This window comes from Choloepus didactylus, chromosome 1 (assembly GCF_015220235.1).
Source record: "Choloepus didactylus isolate mChoDid1 chromosome 1, mChoDid1.pri, whole genome shotgun sequence".
NCBI classification, from domain to species: Eukaryota; Metazoa; Chordata; class Mammalia; order Pilosa; family Megalonychidae; genus Choloepus; species Choloepus didactylus.
Genome location: NC_051307.1, coordinates 107,137,788 through 107,153,231, shown reverse-complemented (window position 1 = coordinate 107,153,231; position 15,444 = coordinate 107,137,788). Strand labels below are relative to the sequence as shown.

At 39.2% G+C, this 15,444-nt stretch overlaps 1 protein-coding gene across 1 annotated transcript in view; it reads right to left on the bottom strand.

Annotated features, from left to right (window-relative positions):
* Positions 1-15,444, bottom strand: part of EHHADH (enoyl-CoA hydratase and 3-hydroxyacyl CoA dehydrogenase) — a 72,325-nt gene that overhangs the window by 13,711 nt on the left and 43,170 nt on the right. The window contains exon 5 of the mRNA XM_037839068.1: positions 13,808-13,912. Coding sequence (XP_037694996.1) covers positions 13,808-13,912 — 105 coding nt within the window. The remainder of the gene's footprint in view (positions 1-13,807; positions 13,913-15,444) is intronic.

Here is a 15,444-nt window from a genome sequence, read left to right as displayed (position 1 = left end):
GAACCTAAAAAGGGTTGTCTAAAGTGTGCATAAGAGTGCCCACCAGAGTGATCTCTCGGCTCCTTTTGGAATCTCTCTGCCACTGAAGCTTATTTCATTTCCTTTCACATCCCCCTTTTGGTCAAGAAGATGTTCTCCGTCCCACGGTGCCAGGTCTACATTCCTCCCTGGGAGTCATATTCCACGTTGCCAGGAAGATTCACTTCCCTGGGTGTCTGATCCCACGTAGGGGGGAGGGCAGTGATTTCACCTTTCAAGTTGGCTTAGCCAGAGAGAGAGGGCCACATCTGAGCAACAAAGAGGCATTCAGGAGGAGACTCTTAGGCACAAATACAGGGAGGCCTAGCCTCTCCTTTGCAGCAACCGTCTTCCCAAGGGTAAAACTTATGGTAGAGGGCTCAACCCATCAAACCACCAGTCCCCTATGTCTGTGGTCATGTTAGCAACCATGGAGGTGGGGTAGGCGAATACCCCTGCATTCTCCACAGGCTCCTCAAGGGGGCACTACATCTTTTTTTTTTTTTTTTCCCTTGTTTGTCTTTTTTCTTTTTTTTTTTTTTTTTTTTTTTTTTTAACTTTCCCTTCTTTTTTCAAATCACCTGTATGAAAAAAAAAGTTAAAAAGAAAACAAACATACAATAAAAGAGCATTTCAAAGAGACCATAGCAAGGGAGTAAGAAAAAGACAACTAACCTAAGATAACTGCTTAACTTCCAACATGTTCCTACTTTACCCCAAGAAAGTTACATAATATAGCAACATTTCAGTGAACTTGTTCCTACTACAACCATCAGAAATTAACAGACCATAGTCATTTCTGGGCATCCCCAGAACGTTAAATAGCTTATCTGTTCTTCTTGGATTATTGTTCCCCCTTCCTTAATTGCTCTCTACTGCTAGTTCCCCTACATTCTACATTATAAACCATTTGTTTTACATTTTTCAAAGTTCACATTAGTGGTAGCATATAATATTTCTCTTTTTGTGCCTGGCTTATTTCGCTCAGCATTATGTCTTCAAGGTTCATCCATGTTGTCATATATTTCACCAGATCGTTCCTTCTTACTGCCGCGTAGTATTCCATCGTGTGTATATACCACATTTTATTTATCCACTCCTCTGTTGAAGGACATTTGGGTTGTTTCCATCTCTTGGCAATTGTGAATAATGCTGCTATGAACATTGGCGTGCAGATATCTGTTCGTGTCACTGCTTTCCGATCTTCCGGGTATATACCGAGGAGTGCAATCGCTGGATCGAATGGTAGCTCTATCTCTAGTTTTCTAAGGAACTGCCAGACTGACTTCCAGAGTGGCTGAACCATTATACAGTCCCACCAACAATGAATAAGAGTTCCAATTTCTCCACATCCCCTCCAGCATTTGTAGTTTCCTGTTTGTTTAATGGCAGCCATTCTAACCGGTGTTAGATGGTATCTCATTGTGGTCTTAATTTGCATCTCTCTAATAGCTAGTGAAGCTGAACATTTTTTCATGTGTTTCTTGGCCATTTGTATTTCCTCTTCAGAGAACTGTCTTTTCATATCTTTTGCCCATTTTATAATTGGGCTGTCTGTACTATTGTCATTGAGTTGTAGGATTTCTTTGTATATGCAAGATATCAGTCTTTTGTCAGATACATGGTTTCCAAAAATTTTTTCCCATTGAGTTGGCTGCCTCTTTACCTTTTTGAGAAATTCCTTTGAGGTGCAGAAACTTCTAAGCTTGAGGAGTTCCCATTTATCTATTTTCTCTTTTGTTGCTTGTGCTTTGGGTGTAAAGTCTAGGAAGTGGCCTCCTAATACAAGGTCTTGAAGATGTTTTCCTACATTATCTTCTAGGAGTTTTATGGTACTTTCTTTTATATTGAGATCTTTGGTCCATTTTGAGTTAATTTTTGTGTAGGGGGTGAGGTAGGGGTCCTCTTTCATTCTTTTGGATATGGATATCCAACTCTCCCAGCCCCATTTGTTGAAAAGACCATTATGGCTCAGTTCGGTGACTTTGGGTGCCTTATCAAAGATCAGTCGGCCATAGATCTGAGGGTCTATCTCTGAATTCTCAATTCGATTCCATTGATCTATATGTCTATCTTTGTGCCAGTACCATGCTGTTTTGGCAACTGTGGCTTTATAATAAGCTTCAAAGTCAGGGAGTGTAAGTCCTCCCACTTCGTTTTTCTTTTTTAGAGTGTCTTTAGCAATTCGAGGCATCTTCCCTTTCCAAATAAATTTGATAACTAGCTTTTCCAAGTCTGCAAAGTAGGTTGTTGGAATTTTGATTGGGATTGCATTGAATCTGTAGATGAGTTTGGGTAGAATTGACATCTTAATGACATTTAGCCTTCCTATCCATGAACATGGAATATTTTTCCATCTTTTAAGGTCCCCTTCTATTTCTTTTAGTAGAGTTATGTAGTTTTCTTTGTATAGGTCTTTTACATCTTTGGTTAAGTTGATTCCTAGGTACTTGATTTTTTTAGTTGCTATTGAAAATGGTATCTTTTTCTTGAGTGTCTCTTCAGTTTGTTCATTTCTAGCATATAGAAACATTACTGACTTATGTGCATTAATCTTGTATCCTGCTACTTTGCTAAATTTGTTTATTAGCTCTAGTAGGTGTATCGTCGATTTCTCAGGGTTTTCTAGATATAAGATCATATCATCTGCAAACAATGACAGTTTTACTTCTTCTGTTCCAATTTGGATGCCTTTTATTTCTTTGTCTTGCCGGATTGCCCTGGCTAGCACTTCCAGCACAATGTTGAATAACAGTGGTGACAGCGGGCATCCTTGTCTTGTTCCTGATCTTAGAGGGAAGGCTTTCAGTCTCTCACCATTGAGTACTATGCTGGCTGTGGGTTTTTCATATATGCTCTTTATCATGTTGAGGAAGTTTCCTTCAATTCCTACCTTTTGAAGTGTTTTTATCAAAAAGGGATGTTGGATTTTGTCAAATGCTTTTTCAGCATCTATTGAGATGATCAATTGATTTTTCCCTTTCGAGTTTTTAATGTGTTGTAATACATTGATTGTTTTTCTGATGTTGAACCATCCTTGCATGCCTGGAATGAACCCCACTTGGTCATGGTGTATGATTTTTTTAATGTGTCTTTGGATTCGATTTGCAAGTATTTTGTTGAGGATTTTTGCATCTATATTCATTAGGGAGATTGGCCGGTAGTTTTTCCTTTTTTGTAGCATCTTTGCCTGGTTTTGGTATTAGATTGATGTTAGCTTCATAAAATGAGTTAGGTAGTGTTCCATTTTTTTCAATGTTTTGAAAGAGTTTGAGTAAGATTGGTGTCAGTTCTTTCTGGAAAGTTTGGTAGAATTCCCCTGTGAAGCCATCTGGCCCTGGGCATTTATTTGTGGGAAGATTTTTGATGACTGATTGGATCTCTTTGCTTGTGATGGGTTGGTTGAGGTCTTCTATTTCTTCTCTGGTCAGTCTAGGTTGTTCATATGTTTCCAGGAAATTGTCCATTTCTTCTACATTATCCAGTTTGTTGCCATACTGTTGTTCATAATATCCTCTTATAATTTTTTTAATTTCTTCAGGATCTGCAGTTATGTCACCTTTTTCATTCATTATTTTGTTTATATGGGTCTTCTCTCTTTTTGATTTTGTCAGTCTAGCTAGGGGCTTGTCAATCTTGTTGATCTTCTCAAAGAACCAACCTTTGGTGATATTTATCCTTTCTATTGTTTTTTTGTTCTCTATGTCATTTATTTCTGCTTTAATCCTTGTTATTTCTTTTCTTGTACTTGGTTTAGGATTGGTTTGCTGTTCATTTTCTAGCTTCTTCAGTTGATCCATTAGTTCTTTGATTTTGGCTCTTTCTTCCTTTTTAATATATGCGTTTAGTGCTATAAATTTCCCCCTTAGCACTGCTTTTGCTGCATCCCATAGGTTTTGGTATGTTGTGTTCTCATTTTCATTCGTCTCTATATATTTAGCAATTTCTCTTGCTATTTCTTCTTTAACCCACTGATTGTTTAGGAGTGTGTTGTTTAACCTCCAGGTATTTGTGAATTTTCTAAGTCTCTGATGGTTATTGACTTCTAATTGTATTCCATTGTGGTCAGAGAATGTGCTTTGAATAATTTCAATCTTTTTAAATTTATTGAGGCTTGTTTTATGTCCCAGCATATGATCTATTCTGGAGAAAGTTCCGTGAGCACTAGAAAAGTATGTGTATCCTGGTGATTTGGGATGTAATGTCCTGTAGATGTCTGTTAAATCTAATTCATTTATCAGATTGTTTAGGTTTTCAATTTCCTTATTGGTCTTCTGTCTGGTTGATCTATCTATAGGAGAGAGTGATGTGTTGAAGTCTCCCACAATTATTGTGGAAACATCAATTGCTTCCTTTAGTTTTGCCAATGTTTCTCTCATGTATTTTGTGGCACCTTGATTGGGTGCATAGACATTTACGATTGTTATTTCTTCTTGCTGAATTGCCCCTTTTATTAGTATGTAGTGGCCTTCTTTGTCTCTCAAAACATCCCTGCATTTGAAGTCTATTTTATCTGAGATTAATATTGCTACACCTGCTTTCTTTTGGCTGTAGCTTGCATGAAATATTTTTTTCCATCCTTTCACTTTCAATTTCTTTGTGTCCCTGTGTCTAAGATGAGTCTCTTGTATGCAACATATTGATGGTTCATTTTTTTTGATCCATTCTGCGAATCTATATCTTTAATTGGGGAGTTTAATCCATTTACATTCAACGTTAAAACCGTGAAGGCATTTCTTGAATCGGCCATCTTATCCTTTGGATTATGTTTGCCATATTTTTCCCTCTCTCTATTAATATCCTTTATTGTATCCATACCGAATCTCTTTAGTACTGAACCTTTCTCCAAGTCTCTCTGTCCTGTCTTTGTTTCTCTGTCTGTAGGGCTCCCTTTAGTATCTCCAGTAGGGCAGGTCTCTTGTTAGCAAATTCTCTCAGCATTTCTTTGTCTGTGAAAAATTTAAGCTCTCCCTCAAATTTGAAGGAGAGCTTTGCTGGATAAAGTATTCTTGGCTGGAAATTCCTCTCTCTCAGAATTTTAAATATATCGTGCCACTGCCTTCTCGCCTCCATGGTGGCTGCTGAGTAGTCACTACTTAGTCTTATGCTGTTTCCTTTGTATGTGGTGAATTGCTTTTCTCTTGCTGCTTTCAGAACTTGCTCCTTCTCTTCTATGTTTGACAGTGTGATCAGTATATGTCTCGGAGTGGGTTTTTTTGGATTTATTCTATTTGGAGTTCGCTGAGCATTTATGATTTGTGTATTTATGTTGTTTAGAAGATTTGGGAAGTTTTCCCCAACAATTTCTTTGAATACTCTTACTAGACCTTTACCCTTTTCTTCCCCTTCTGGGACACCAATGAGTCTTATATTCGGACGTTTCATATTATCTATCATATCCCTGAGGTCCATTTCGAGTTTTTCAATTTTTTTCCCCATTCTTTCTTTTATGCTTTCATTTTCCATTCTGTCATCTTCCAGGTCACTGATTCGTTGTTCAACTTCCTCTAGTCTTGTACTATGAGTGTCCAGAATCTTTTTAATTTGGTCAACAGTTTCTTTAATTTCCATAAGATCATCCATTTTTTTATTTAGTCTTGCAATGTCTTCTTTATGCTCTTCTAGGGTCTTCTTGATTTCCTTCATATCCCGTACTAGGGTCTCATTGTTCATCTTTAGTTCTTTGAGTAGCTGCTCTAGGTGTGTCTCTTCTGGTCTTTTGATTTGGGTGCTTGGGCTTGGGTTATCCATATCGTCTGGTTTTTTCATATGCTTTATAATTTTCTGTTGTTTTTGGCCTCGTGGCATTTGCTGACCTTGATAGGGTTCTTTTAGGGTTTGTAGACCAGTTGAAGTCCTTATCTCTAATTTATCAGATCTACAGCTTCGTGGAGTACACTTTCTCTAACTAACCAGCAGGTGGCGTCCACGAGCCACCTGTTCTCCACAAGCCAGATCTCCCCTGCTTAGCCTTTTTGGTGAGTGGGGGAGTGAGTCTTGTGGGGCCCAATTGGTGTCCCAAGCTTGCGTGTGTAGTTGGTGTTGCCTGCCCTGTATGTGGGGCGTGTTTCTGGGCAGTCGGGGAGGGGGGGTGGCCCTAACAATCAAATCTCCCTGATGATCCTAGAGTTTTAAAGCTACTGCAATAGTCTAATCCTTCAGTTCAGTCCTGCCACAGTTTGTCTCTGCCACTGACCCACAAGTCTTTGGTATTGGCGTATGGCTCCTGAGACTTGCAAGTGGGCCCCTCTTCCAGGCTGTGCACCCCGGGTCCTCTGTTGAGGGATGACTGTGCTATGTCGCAGGTGAGTGCCGTCCCCCCAGGGCAGTTCTGGGCTGCTGGGCTGTGTTGGGAGGCTCCCAGTCTGCTCAAATGATGGCTGAATGGGGCTCTGTTAATTCACACTGCTCCCCCTTCCCAGCTCTGGGACATTCAGCTGAGGTTGCAGGGAAGGCTAATGTCCACGCCCAGTTTTGTGGTGTGTGCCTGTTATTTGAAGCACTTCCGTCACACTGGGTTGTCTGGGGCAGCTCTGGGCTATGGGGCTGGCGATGGGCAGGAGTGTTTCCTGTCCACCAGGATGGTGGCTGTGAGCGGACACCCCCCTTTTCTTGGGAAGTTGTGTTGTTTAGTGAATTTTCTCAGCCACTGGATTATTGCCTTTTGTCTCAGAGCTCTCTTAGTTCTGCTCTTGACTTGACGTGCCCAAATTTCAATTCTTTGAAGCTTTCTGTATTGAGCTTCTTAGAGTAATTGTTTTAGAAAAAGCAAAAAGGATTTAAAAAAAAAAACAAAAAAAAAAAAAAACGGCCCTCCTCAGAGATCTAATGGGTTATTGAAATGCTAATAGACAAAGCAACCAGGGCCATTAAGGAAAGGTGCCCCGGGCAGAGAGATCAGCCTTGCTTCGGGATTTGCATATGCGCCTCAAGGCCTGATCTCCGCCCTTCCCCTTTCTGTGTTCACCAGAACTCCAAAAATCCTCTGCTTTTACTTTGGAGCTTCTCGTGTTGTTTTCCTTCTATGCCCGTCTCCTCTCTGCTGGGCTGGCTGCTCTCAGAGTCTCTGGTGTCTGGCCTCAGTCTATCTATGGTTGGAGTTTGAATCAGTAGAATGAGTTTCCAATAAGAGCAGCCACTGCAATTCTCCCTTCTCCTTCCTGGAGCTGACAGCCCCTCCTCCCCCGGGACTGAGCCTGGCAGGGAGGGGCGCGGGTCCCCTGGCCGCAAAAACTTACAGATTTCGCTGATCTCAGCAGTTCCACGTTTTCATGAGTGTTGTATGAAGTATGCCCAAAGACAGATTGCTCTGTGGTGTCCAGTCCACGCAGTTCCTGGCTTTTTACCTACTTTCCTGGAGGAGTAACTAAAACATACAGCTCACCAGTCTGCCATCTTGCCCCGCCTCTGAATTCTTTCTTTGACACGTCCACATTATTTTTCTTAATTCTATGAGAACTTCTAAGGCAGAAGAATATTCAAGTTTTTACAAAAAAATAAGTGAATCATGCTCCTGAGGGAAGAAAAGGTGGTGACAGTTTTCCTTCCTCCTGCTAAATGGAAAGGAAGAAATTTTCTTTGCCTAGGGTAACAAGAGACTCAACTTGCAGTTCACAGAAATAGTTTCCTTAGACTTAAAGGACTTGCTCTTCTCTAACCCTGATAAAGAGTAAGCTTTGTCCATCACAGTGGCTTGGCAAAGGACAGAACAACTGCACTTTTACAGGCTTCAGAGAGGCCACCCACAAAACTATGTAAAAAAGGAGACACGTACTTAGGCCTAGGGAAGGCAGAGTCACGGTGCTCTTTTGAAACATGTTTATATAAATGTTCACAGAAAGTAAAAATAAATTACAAGGAGCAAAACGTTAACATGAAGAGAAAGACAGATGAAACAGCTAAGATTTTTTTTGAAAGTCACAAAGTCCAAATGAACAAAAAGACCATAAAAGTTAACTGAGGTCTTAGGCAGAATTAGAATCGCTGAAAATGGCTAACACAGCCCAGAGCAGCCACACTAACAGGACCAGAGTTCATTCCAGGGACAAAAACAGCATTCAGCTTCCTGAGTTGAGGCTCCCAGGTAGATGTCCCTGTGTGCTCTACGTGAGCCACCTGCTGGGAAGGCCTCTTTATGCTCTTGGTCTTTGAATAACAGCAGGCACTTCAAGCTTCATTCTAAAAACATGCACATGGAAACAGTTCTTACCAAGTTTGGGAATAAGCAGCCTGTCAGCCACATGCAAATACAAACAAATAGCATGTTACAGGAACCGATCCTCCCCATTTTAGCTAGAGCAATCTGGTTCGTCCAAGTAATTCTGCATTGCTCTGCTAAATCTACCGCACTGCAGTAGTCTGGAGGCGTCACGAAGCTAATTAACTTCTACAGTTAACTCTCCAGGATATACCTTAAGTTTGTAGAGAGATTTGCAGCTACTTCCCAAATCACATTTTTAGATACATTTTAACCTCCTACACTCCCCTCCCCTCCAAAATTAGTTCCAAAACTGCTGATTGGAACTTTGGCCACTGGAAATTCCCTTCCCTACCTACTTTCCTATTGGATGTGGAAACTAAATAAGTGTTCTTAATTTTCCTTTTGCTATTTATTTTAAAGTCATCATTTGAGCACTGAGGGGGAGTGGAAGGGTTGAATTAATGGAATATTTTTACAAGTGAGAGAAGAGAACTCGATATTTTTCCATATAATGTTAAAAACTGAGATATAATTTACATACCACATACCATAAAATTCACCATTTCAAATGTACAATTCAGTGTTTTTCAGTATATTCACAGAGTTGTGCAACCATACATGCATGTTTTTAGCCATGTCTTTCATAACTAATTTACTGAGAGACTGCAGATTAGTGTTCCCATGCCAGTTGTAAAAAGTCAAAACTAGGAAAAGTTATTTCCATTATTACCCTTGGTCTCTGTACATCAGCGGTTCTCAGGGTGTGGTTCCCACAACAGCATATCCACATCACCCAGGAACTTATTCGAGATGCAAATTCTCGGGCCCCACTGAATCTAAAAGCAATGAGTGGGGTCCTGCAATCCATGTTTTAACAAGCCCTCCATGTGGGAGAAATGAGAGTTGAACTGCTTTTTGTTTATCTGAGATGCAGATTATGTCTTGAAGATGACTATTATATATGCAAATTCAACCCTTCCTCGCCCTCTTCCAAGTTTCCTCACAAAAAAAGCCACCCAGTGAGGCTTCCTGTTGGAAGCAGAGGAGCACAGCCCCTGGGCTCCACGGGAAGGGGAGCAGACTGAAATCCATGTCTTTGTTCTGTTAATAAAATCGAGTTTGTGAGCTTTACAAAATTGTTTCTAAATAGAGGAATAGATGACTTTCTTTATGTTGGTGGGGGCTGGAACTTGTTTTTTAAAAAAAAGATTTGCTTTTGTGTAGAATGCATATTTTTGTTGGATTTTTTTGGTTTATTTTTTTAGAATCCTCCATAGCAAAAAGCAAGACCTTTACCAAAATGGAGTTAAAGGAACCCAGAGACCTTTATCAATTAATTGTACTGTTTGTGAATTTGTAAAAACAATAACCAAGATGCTCTTAAAATGTTTATATTCTTATAATAAAAGGTTAATATGATATTTATATAATAAAAGAGGAAATATGAAGTATGTTTTTGAAAAAACAAAAACAAAGCAAAACAACAAAAAACAAGCCCTCAAGTGATTCTGATGCACAGAAGTTTGAGAACCATTGCTCTAGATCAAGACAATTACATCAGCTTCAGAAAACCACAGATTTGTACTTATGTATATACTTTCTATAATATATACATGTTTATTATTAATATATTAGATTTTTGTGGAACTTGTCCTCCAAATCAATCTGTCAGTTTCATTCTGCCAAAATGACCACATATTAATTGCCATATTTCAAAACAAAAAAGGAAGAGGAAGACAGAGAAGCATGAAAAGAAAGGAGAAGCACAAGACCTCACATGAAAGTAAAAGATAAAATAAATAATCTAGCTAAACTACATGTTTTCTAAGATAAGAAACAGCAAATGTAGATAAGATTCTCTGAACTAGTCCTTCAATGGATCTGTTCCATTTCTCTACCTTGTATCTCCAGCATTTATCTATTACAAAGCAGCACCAAGAAATCATAAGATTTCAAACAGTGGAGCTCATTTTCAAAAGAATAAACAAGCAAACAGTCAAAGTCCCAGAGCTTTCCATGGGATCCTAATCCCTAAAACCCAAAACAGAAACAGTAGAGCTGATCAGTTTGTAACAATGACAAAAAACTGGGAGTCCAACCACTGAGCCTTCCCCGCCACTACAGTGGTCACAGAACCAACTAATTTTGTTGAACTCTTTCCTTTTTACTGATGAAGAAAATGAAGACCGAAAGGCCAAAAAGACCAAAAAGGTGAGGTGATTTAAGGTCTACATAGTTAAGGTTGAGACTAGAATCCCGGTCTCCTGACTTCTAGTCCTGAGCCCATTTCTCTACCAGACTGCCCCCCTCCCACCCTAGCACGGTATTCCTTTTTCAAAAGATAAGCATTTTTTTTTTTTTTAAATCAAGAGTCTTTATTACCTACTACCTAAATATAACTACTGTTAAAAATTTGGTATATCTCCTTATTCATATGTATTTGAATACACACACATCTGTGCCATTTCCTATCCAGCTTTTTTCCTACTTACCATAACATGTAAGCATTTTTCCAAGTTCTTCAAATTCTTCAAAACTGGGAGTTTTAATGGCTGAATGGGGTTGATTCATTGAAATCTACCATTTATGTAATCACCCAAATTAGATATTTGAGTTGTTTCCAATATTTTACAATTAGAAATAAAGCTTTAGTGACTATCACCATATATGAGTCTTTGTATATTTCTGTGTTGATTTCTCTATGACAAATTCCTAAGGACAAAGTTCCTAAGTCAAAGGGTGTAAATACTTTTAAGCTTCAATAATTATTGTCCAGTTGCCCTCCAGATACGATATACAGTGTGATGAGAACTTATTTAAATTCAATCTCAGCATATTATTTTTTCTATCTATTCCAATTTTCTTGGAAAAAAATTAATGTCTTAAATCACTGCAGCTTTTCATTATTCATCAAGTTTAAAAACCATTTAAGAGTTAAGCATACTCTTATTATATGACCCTGCAATCCTACGCCTAGATATTTACCCCAAGAGAAACAAAAACATACGTCTACAAATATTTGTGTCGCCCCAAAGTGGAAAGAGCACAAATACCCATCAACTGAAAAATGGATAAACAAATTATGGTATATCCAAACTACAGAATACTATTAAGTAATAAAAGGGAATGAAATATTAATGCATGCATCAATGTGGCTGAATATCAAAACAAGCTAAATGAAAGAAGTCAGATACAAAAGATTCCATCTACATAAAATTCTATAAAAGGTAAAACTGTAGTGACAGAAGGCAGATCAGGATTGTCTGTGTCTAAAGATCAGGAGAGGGGATCAACTAGAAAGAGTCTTGGGAATACTCTTTAGAATACCAGAACCGTTATGTTGATTGTGGCGGTGGTTACACAACTGTATACAATCACCAAAATTCATCAAACTCTACCCTTAAAATGGGCAAATTTTACTGTGTGTAAATTATACTTAGATAAATCTGGAAAAAAAATAAAAGCAAAACTCATTTAAGAAATTTTGGGGAAAAATTAATTTCTTTCAGTTTTGCTTATTTCCTTCTAATTTTTCTTTGTATTCATGATTCTTCCTGTCATGTAGCTATGATAGGATATATGTAAACTAATATTTTAAGGATTTACATTACAAACATTTTTACATATTTCTACAAAGTCTTCGTGATCATAATTTGAAATAGTTACAAAATTGTCCACAGAGTTGAAAGCTCAGAACAATTCCCGTGCTGTTAGATGAATTACCAAGTTTTAAAGCAGATGATTTTTTAATATTTGGATGCCACCAAGTGGACAAACTGTGTAATGTTGTGGAGACTGAAAAGACCATTTTATAAAAGACTAGAGCATGATCCTCATCTGTTTCTTGAAGTAACCTAACTCCTGTGGTGGTGTGGAATTACGTACTCCAGTAAAACATGTTCTTAAACTTAATCCATTCCTGTGGGTGTGAACACATAGTAAGTTGAGCCTTTTGATGAGGTTACTTCAGTTAAGGTGTGACCCAATCCAATCAGGATGGGTCTTAATCCTATTACTAGAGTCCTCTCTAAGCAGAATTAAATTCAGACAGACAGAAAGCCATAGGAAGCAAGAAGATGACAGTCTACAGAACCCGGAACAGAAGGGAGAGGCCAGCAGAGGCCACCAGCGTATTGCCATGTGACAGAGGAGCCCAGGGCCCAGGATCACGGACAGCCAGCCCCAGAACGCCAGTCCACGGGAAGAAAGCATCACTTTAATGATGCCTTGATGTGGGCTTCTCCTATCCTCAAAAATGTGAGCTAATAAATCCTCATTGTTGAAGCCAACCCATTGCATTGCATTTCCTTGAGCAGCCAAGGAACTAAAACAACTCCCAAATCTGAATCTAGGGAAATCAGGCTTCCTGTCGAGACTGAGACGTTCACAAACTAAAGCAGGAGTGTGAACAGGCATGGGTCTATCTAAAGCCTCAAATCAAAGAATCATTTAGGGACCTCCAAATGCAAATAGCCTTTACTGTTGGGTAATGGAGTTACTGCTAACAAAACAATAAGCCCTCTGAGAAGGCACCATAAACCATGCAATGAAAACTTGAAGATTGTATGGAAGGCATAGAAAGATAGCAGTAAACTCATTCCCATTTGGGCAAGAACTTGCTAATTCTCTTTACCAGTCACTGCATTTTCTCTGCACGGTTCCTCACCTCTCCAGTTTTAAGCTTCTATTTTTGCATTGAAACAGCAACTGACTAGAGCCACAAAAAGAAATATTATTTCAGCAAAGTGGTCCCTGTCAGGCTAGACAAAAGACAAAGACTTTGAATGGTTTCGTTTACCACCAGCCAGGAAGAGATCTATATGCTGTCCTGCTCGAAACCCAACACTCCTCTCAATTATTTTTTCTGACAATCTTGAATCCAATCCATCTTGTTCATTTAAAGCTGCCAACCTCCTTAGATTGAAAAGAAACAGGTTATAAACAAAAATGAGATTTTAAAAAACCTCCAGGAGTGTCAATCCAAAGAACTCCTAAAGGAACACCATGAGTCCATAAGGTAAGAAACCAGTGAGAGATAGAACTCTGTTCGCTGAGACAAGCTCTGGAAGTCCATGGCTTTACAGTGGTAAAGTATAGAGAATGCCTATTTTCTGAAATGTGTGTTTGCTTGTTTGTTTGTTTTAACTTTAATTATATTTCTTAATAGCAAATACATTGAAGTGATAAAAATTCAAGATACGGAAGAGAAAACAGTGAAAAGTCTCCTTCCAACTGGTTCCCCTAGCTGCCCACCCCATCCCCAGAGGCAACTCTTTCCTGTGAATCCTCCCGGAAATACTTTATGCATAGACAAACAATTACATATATACATTCTCCCATATACACATTCTATCCCATTCCCCCTTTTTGGTGATACAAATGGAAACTACTCTATACAATAATGCTTTTTTCACTTAATGAAGTGATGTTGGAGATCACACCATATCAGTATATAAACAGTTTCTCATTCAGTTTTAAGCTGTATCATATTCCATTGCATGGATGAACTGTAAAATAGTTAAGCTGTTCCTTATTAAAATGGGCAGACAGTTTGTTTCCAACCTTGTGCTGTTTTTATTATCTTCTTACCTGAAACTTGCTGTGCGAATTTGACTGCTTCTTCAACTGGGTCTGAGTTTACAATTTCATCCAGGATACCTAGCTTGAGTGCTTCACTTGCCAAAACATGTCTTCCTAAAACAAAACAAAATAAAGCAAATCAAAGAACTCTGTGAAATTAAAGCAAAAGCATTATTCTCTCTAGTAGAAAAAGTTATCCGTCCTGGATGTAAGTACCTATTATTAAATAAAATCCATGAGAACCATACTGACTATTGTAATAGAAAGAGTAATATAGAGGGAACCAGAAAACTTGGATTTAAGCTCCAGGTCTGTCTTTTACTATTTGTATGACCATGAAGAGCTGTACATGGACCACAATTTCCTCACTGGTAAATGGGAATAATTATGCTTACCTCAGTACTTCTGAGTATTAAATGAGAATAATATATATGATAGCACTTTATAAACTGCAATGCTCTATCGAAATATGAGATGAATGATTTTTTGATAATAATAGAGGTAGTAGCAGCAGAAGCATCTACCTCATACCTAGCACAAACCAAGGGCTGTGGTTAATTTTTTAAAAAATAAGATAGAGTCCCCAAACATAAATATAGTTGGGTTGATAGGAAAAGTAATTATTGGTTAAATTGATATCATATAAGTTATAACCAAAATTCCACAGAACAAATGGAGTGAACTTCTGCCACTTTTTGGCTTCCCAGCACGTCTCTTGGTGTGTGGAATCGATACTGTGTGAGCTTTTGACCGTGCCTCCTATTACATATGCTGAAAAGGAAGCAGAAATGATCAGGCGATGGTTTCTTCAGACCGTGGCACCACGATGTACCCTGTGACCCCAAGCTCAGCCAATCGAGCACTCATCCAGGGTTTTTAGTCTGGAGCTAGTGACACTAAGCCTCAGACACCGTTCAGAGCCCACTTAACAGGTGGCACTATTTAGTGTCTGTGGTGGTGGTAGTGGGAGCATCTCATGTCCAGGAGGGGCTGAGCAGCCTCTCGTGTTCAGTGGTGCAGCCTCCAGGGTCCAGCCATTGCACTGGCAGCATCAAGTAGAGGACAGCAGCTCCAAGGGCTAATGGGAGTTTGGTGGGAGTTTGTATTACTCCAGGATTTTTGCCTTAGCAGTTCTTCACCGGGTGTAAATACATAATTTCATCTGCATATTCTGAAGTAGGGGATTGGGGATGCAGGCATCTCTTACCACAGGGTCAGAAGGAAGGAGACAATGACCTATTGCTTGCTTTCTTGCCAGTGCCATCTTGCCTTCTGAAGAGTGATTATCTTGTCTTGGTGGCAAACAATTCCACAGACTTCACTGCTCTCACAGACAGTGTTGGTTTCTGCCATCTTTGAGACAAATTCTCTATTAACAACTCTTTTTAGTGCTTGAGAGAACCACAAATAGGTTTTGTTGGTCAGACAGATGGTTCAATGATTGTTGGCCCAGGTCACTCTGCAACAGCAATATTTGGGCAGTTTTCTGGAATTGCCTTTGAAAACAGGCTTCCAAATCTCCTGGGATGGGGATAGGGGTGCAGAGAAAGTGGTGAATGGGTGAGTGACTTCTGGAGCCAACTCTCCGGTGTACAAAATCGCTTGGGTTGGGAGTGAGTGAGTCAGCCTCCCCAGGTTAGAGAGAC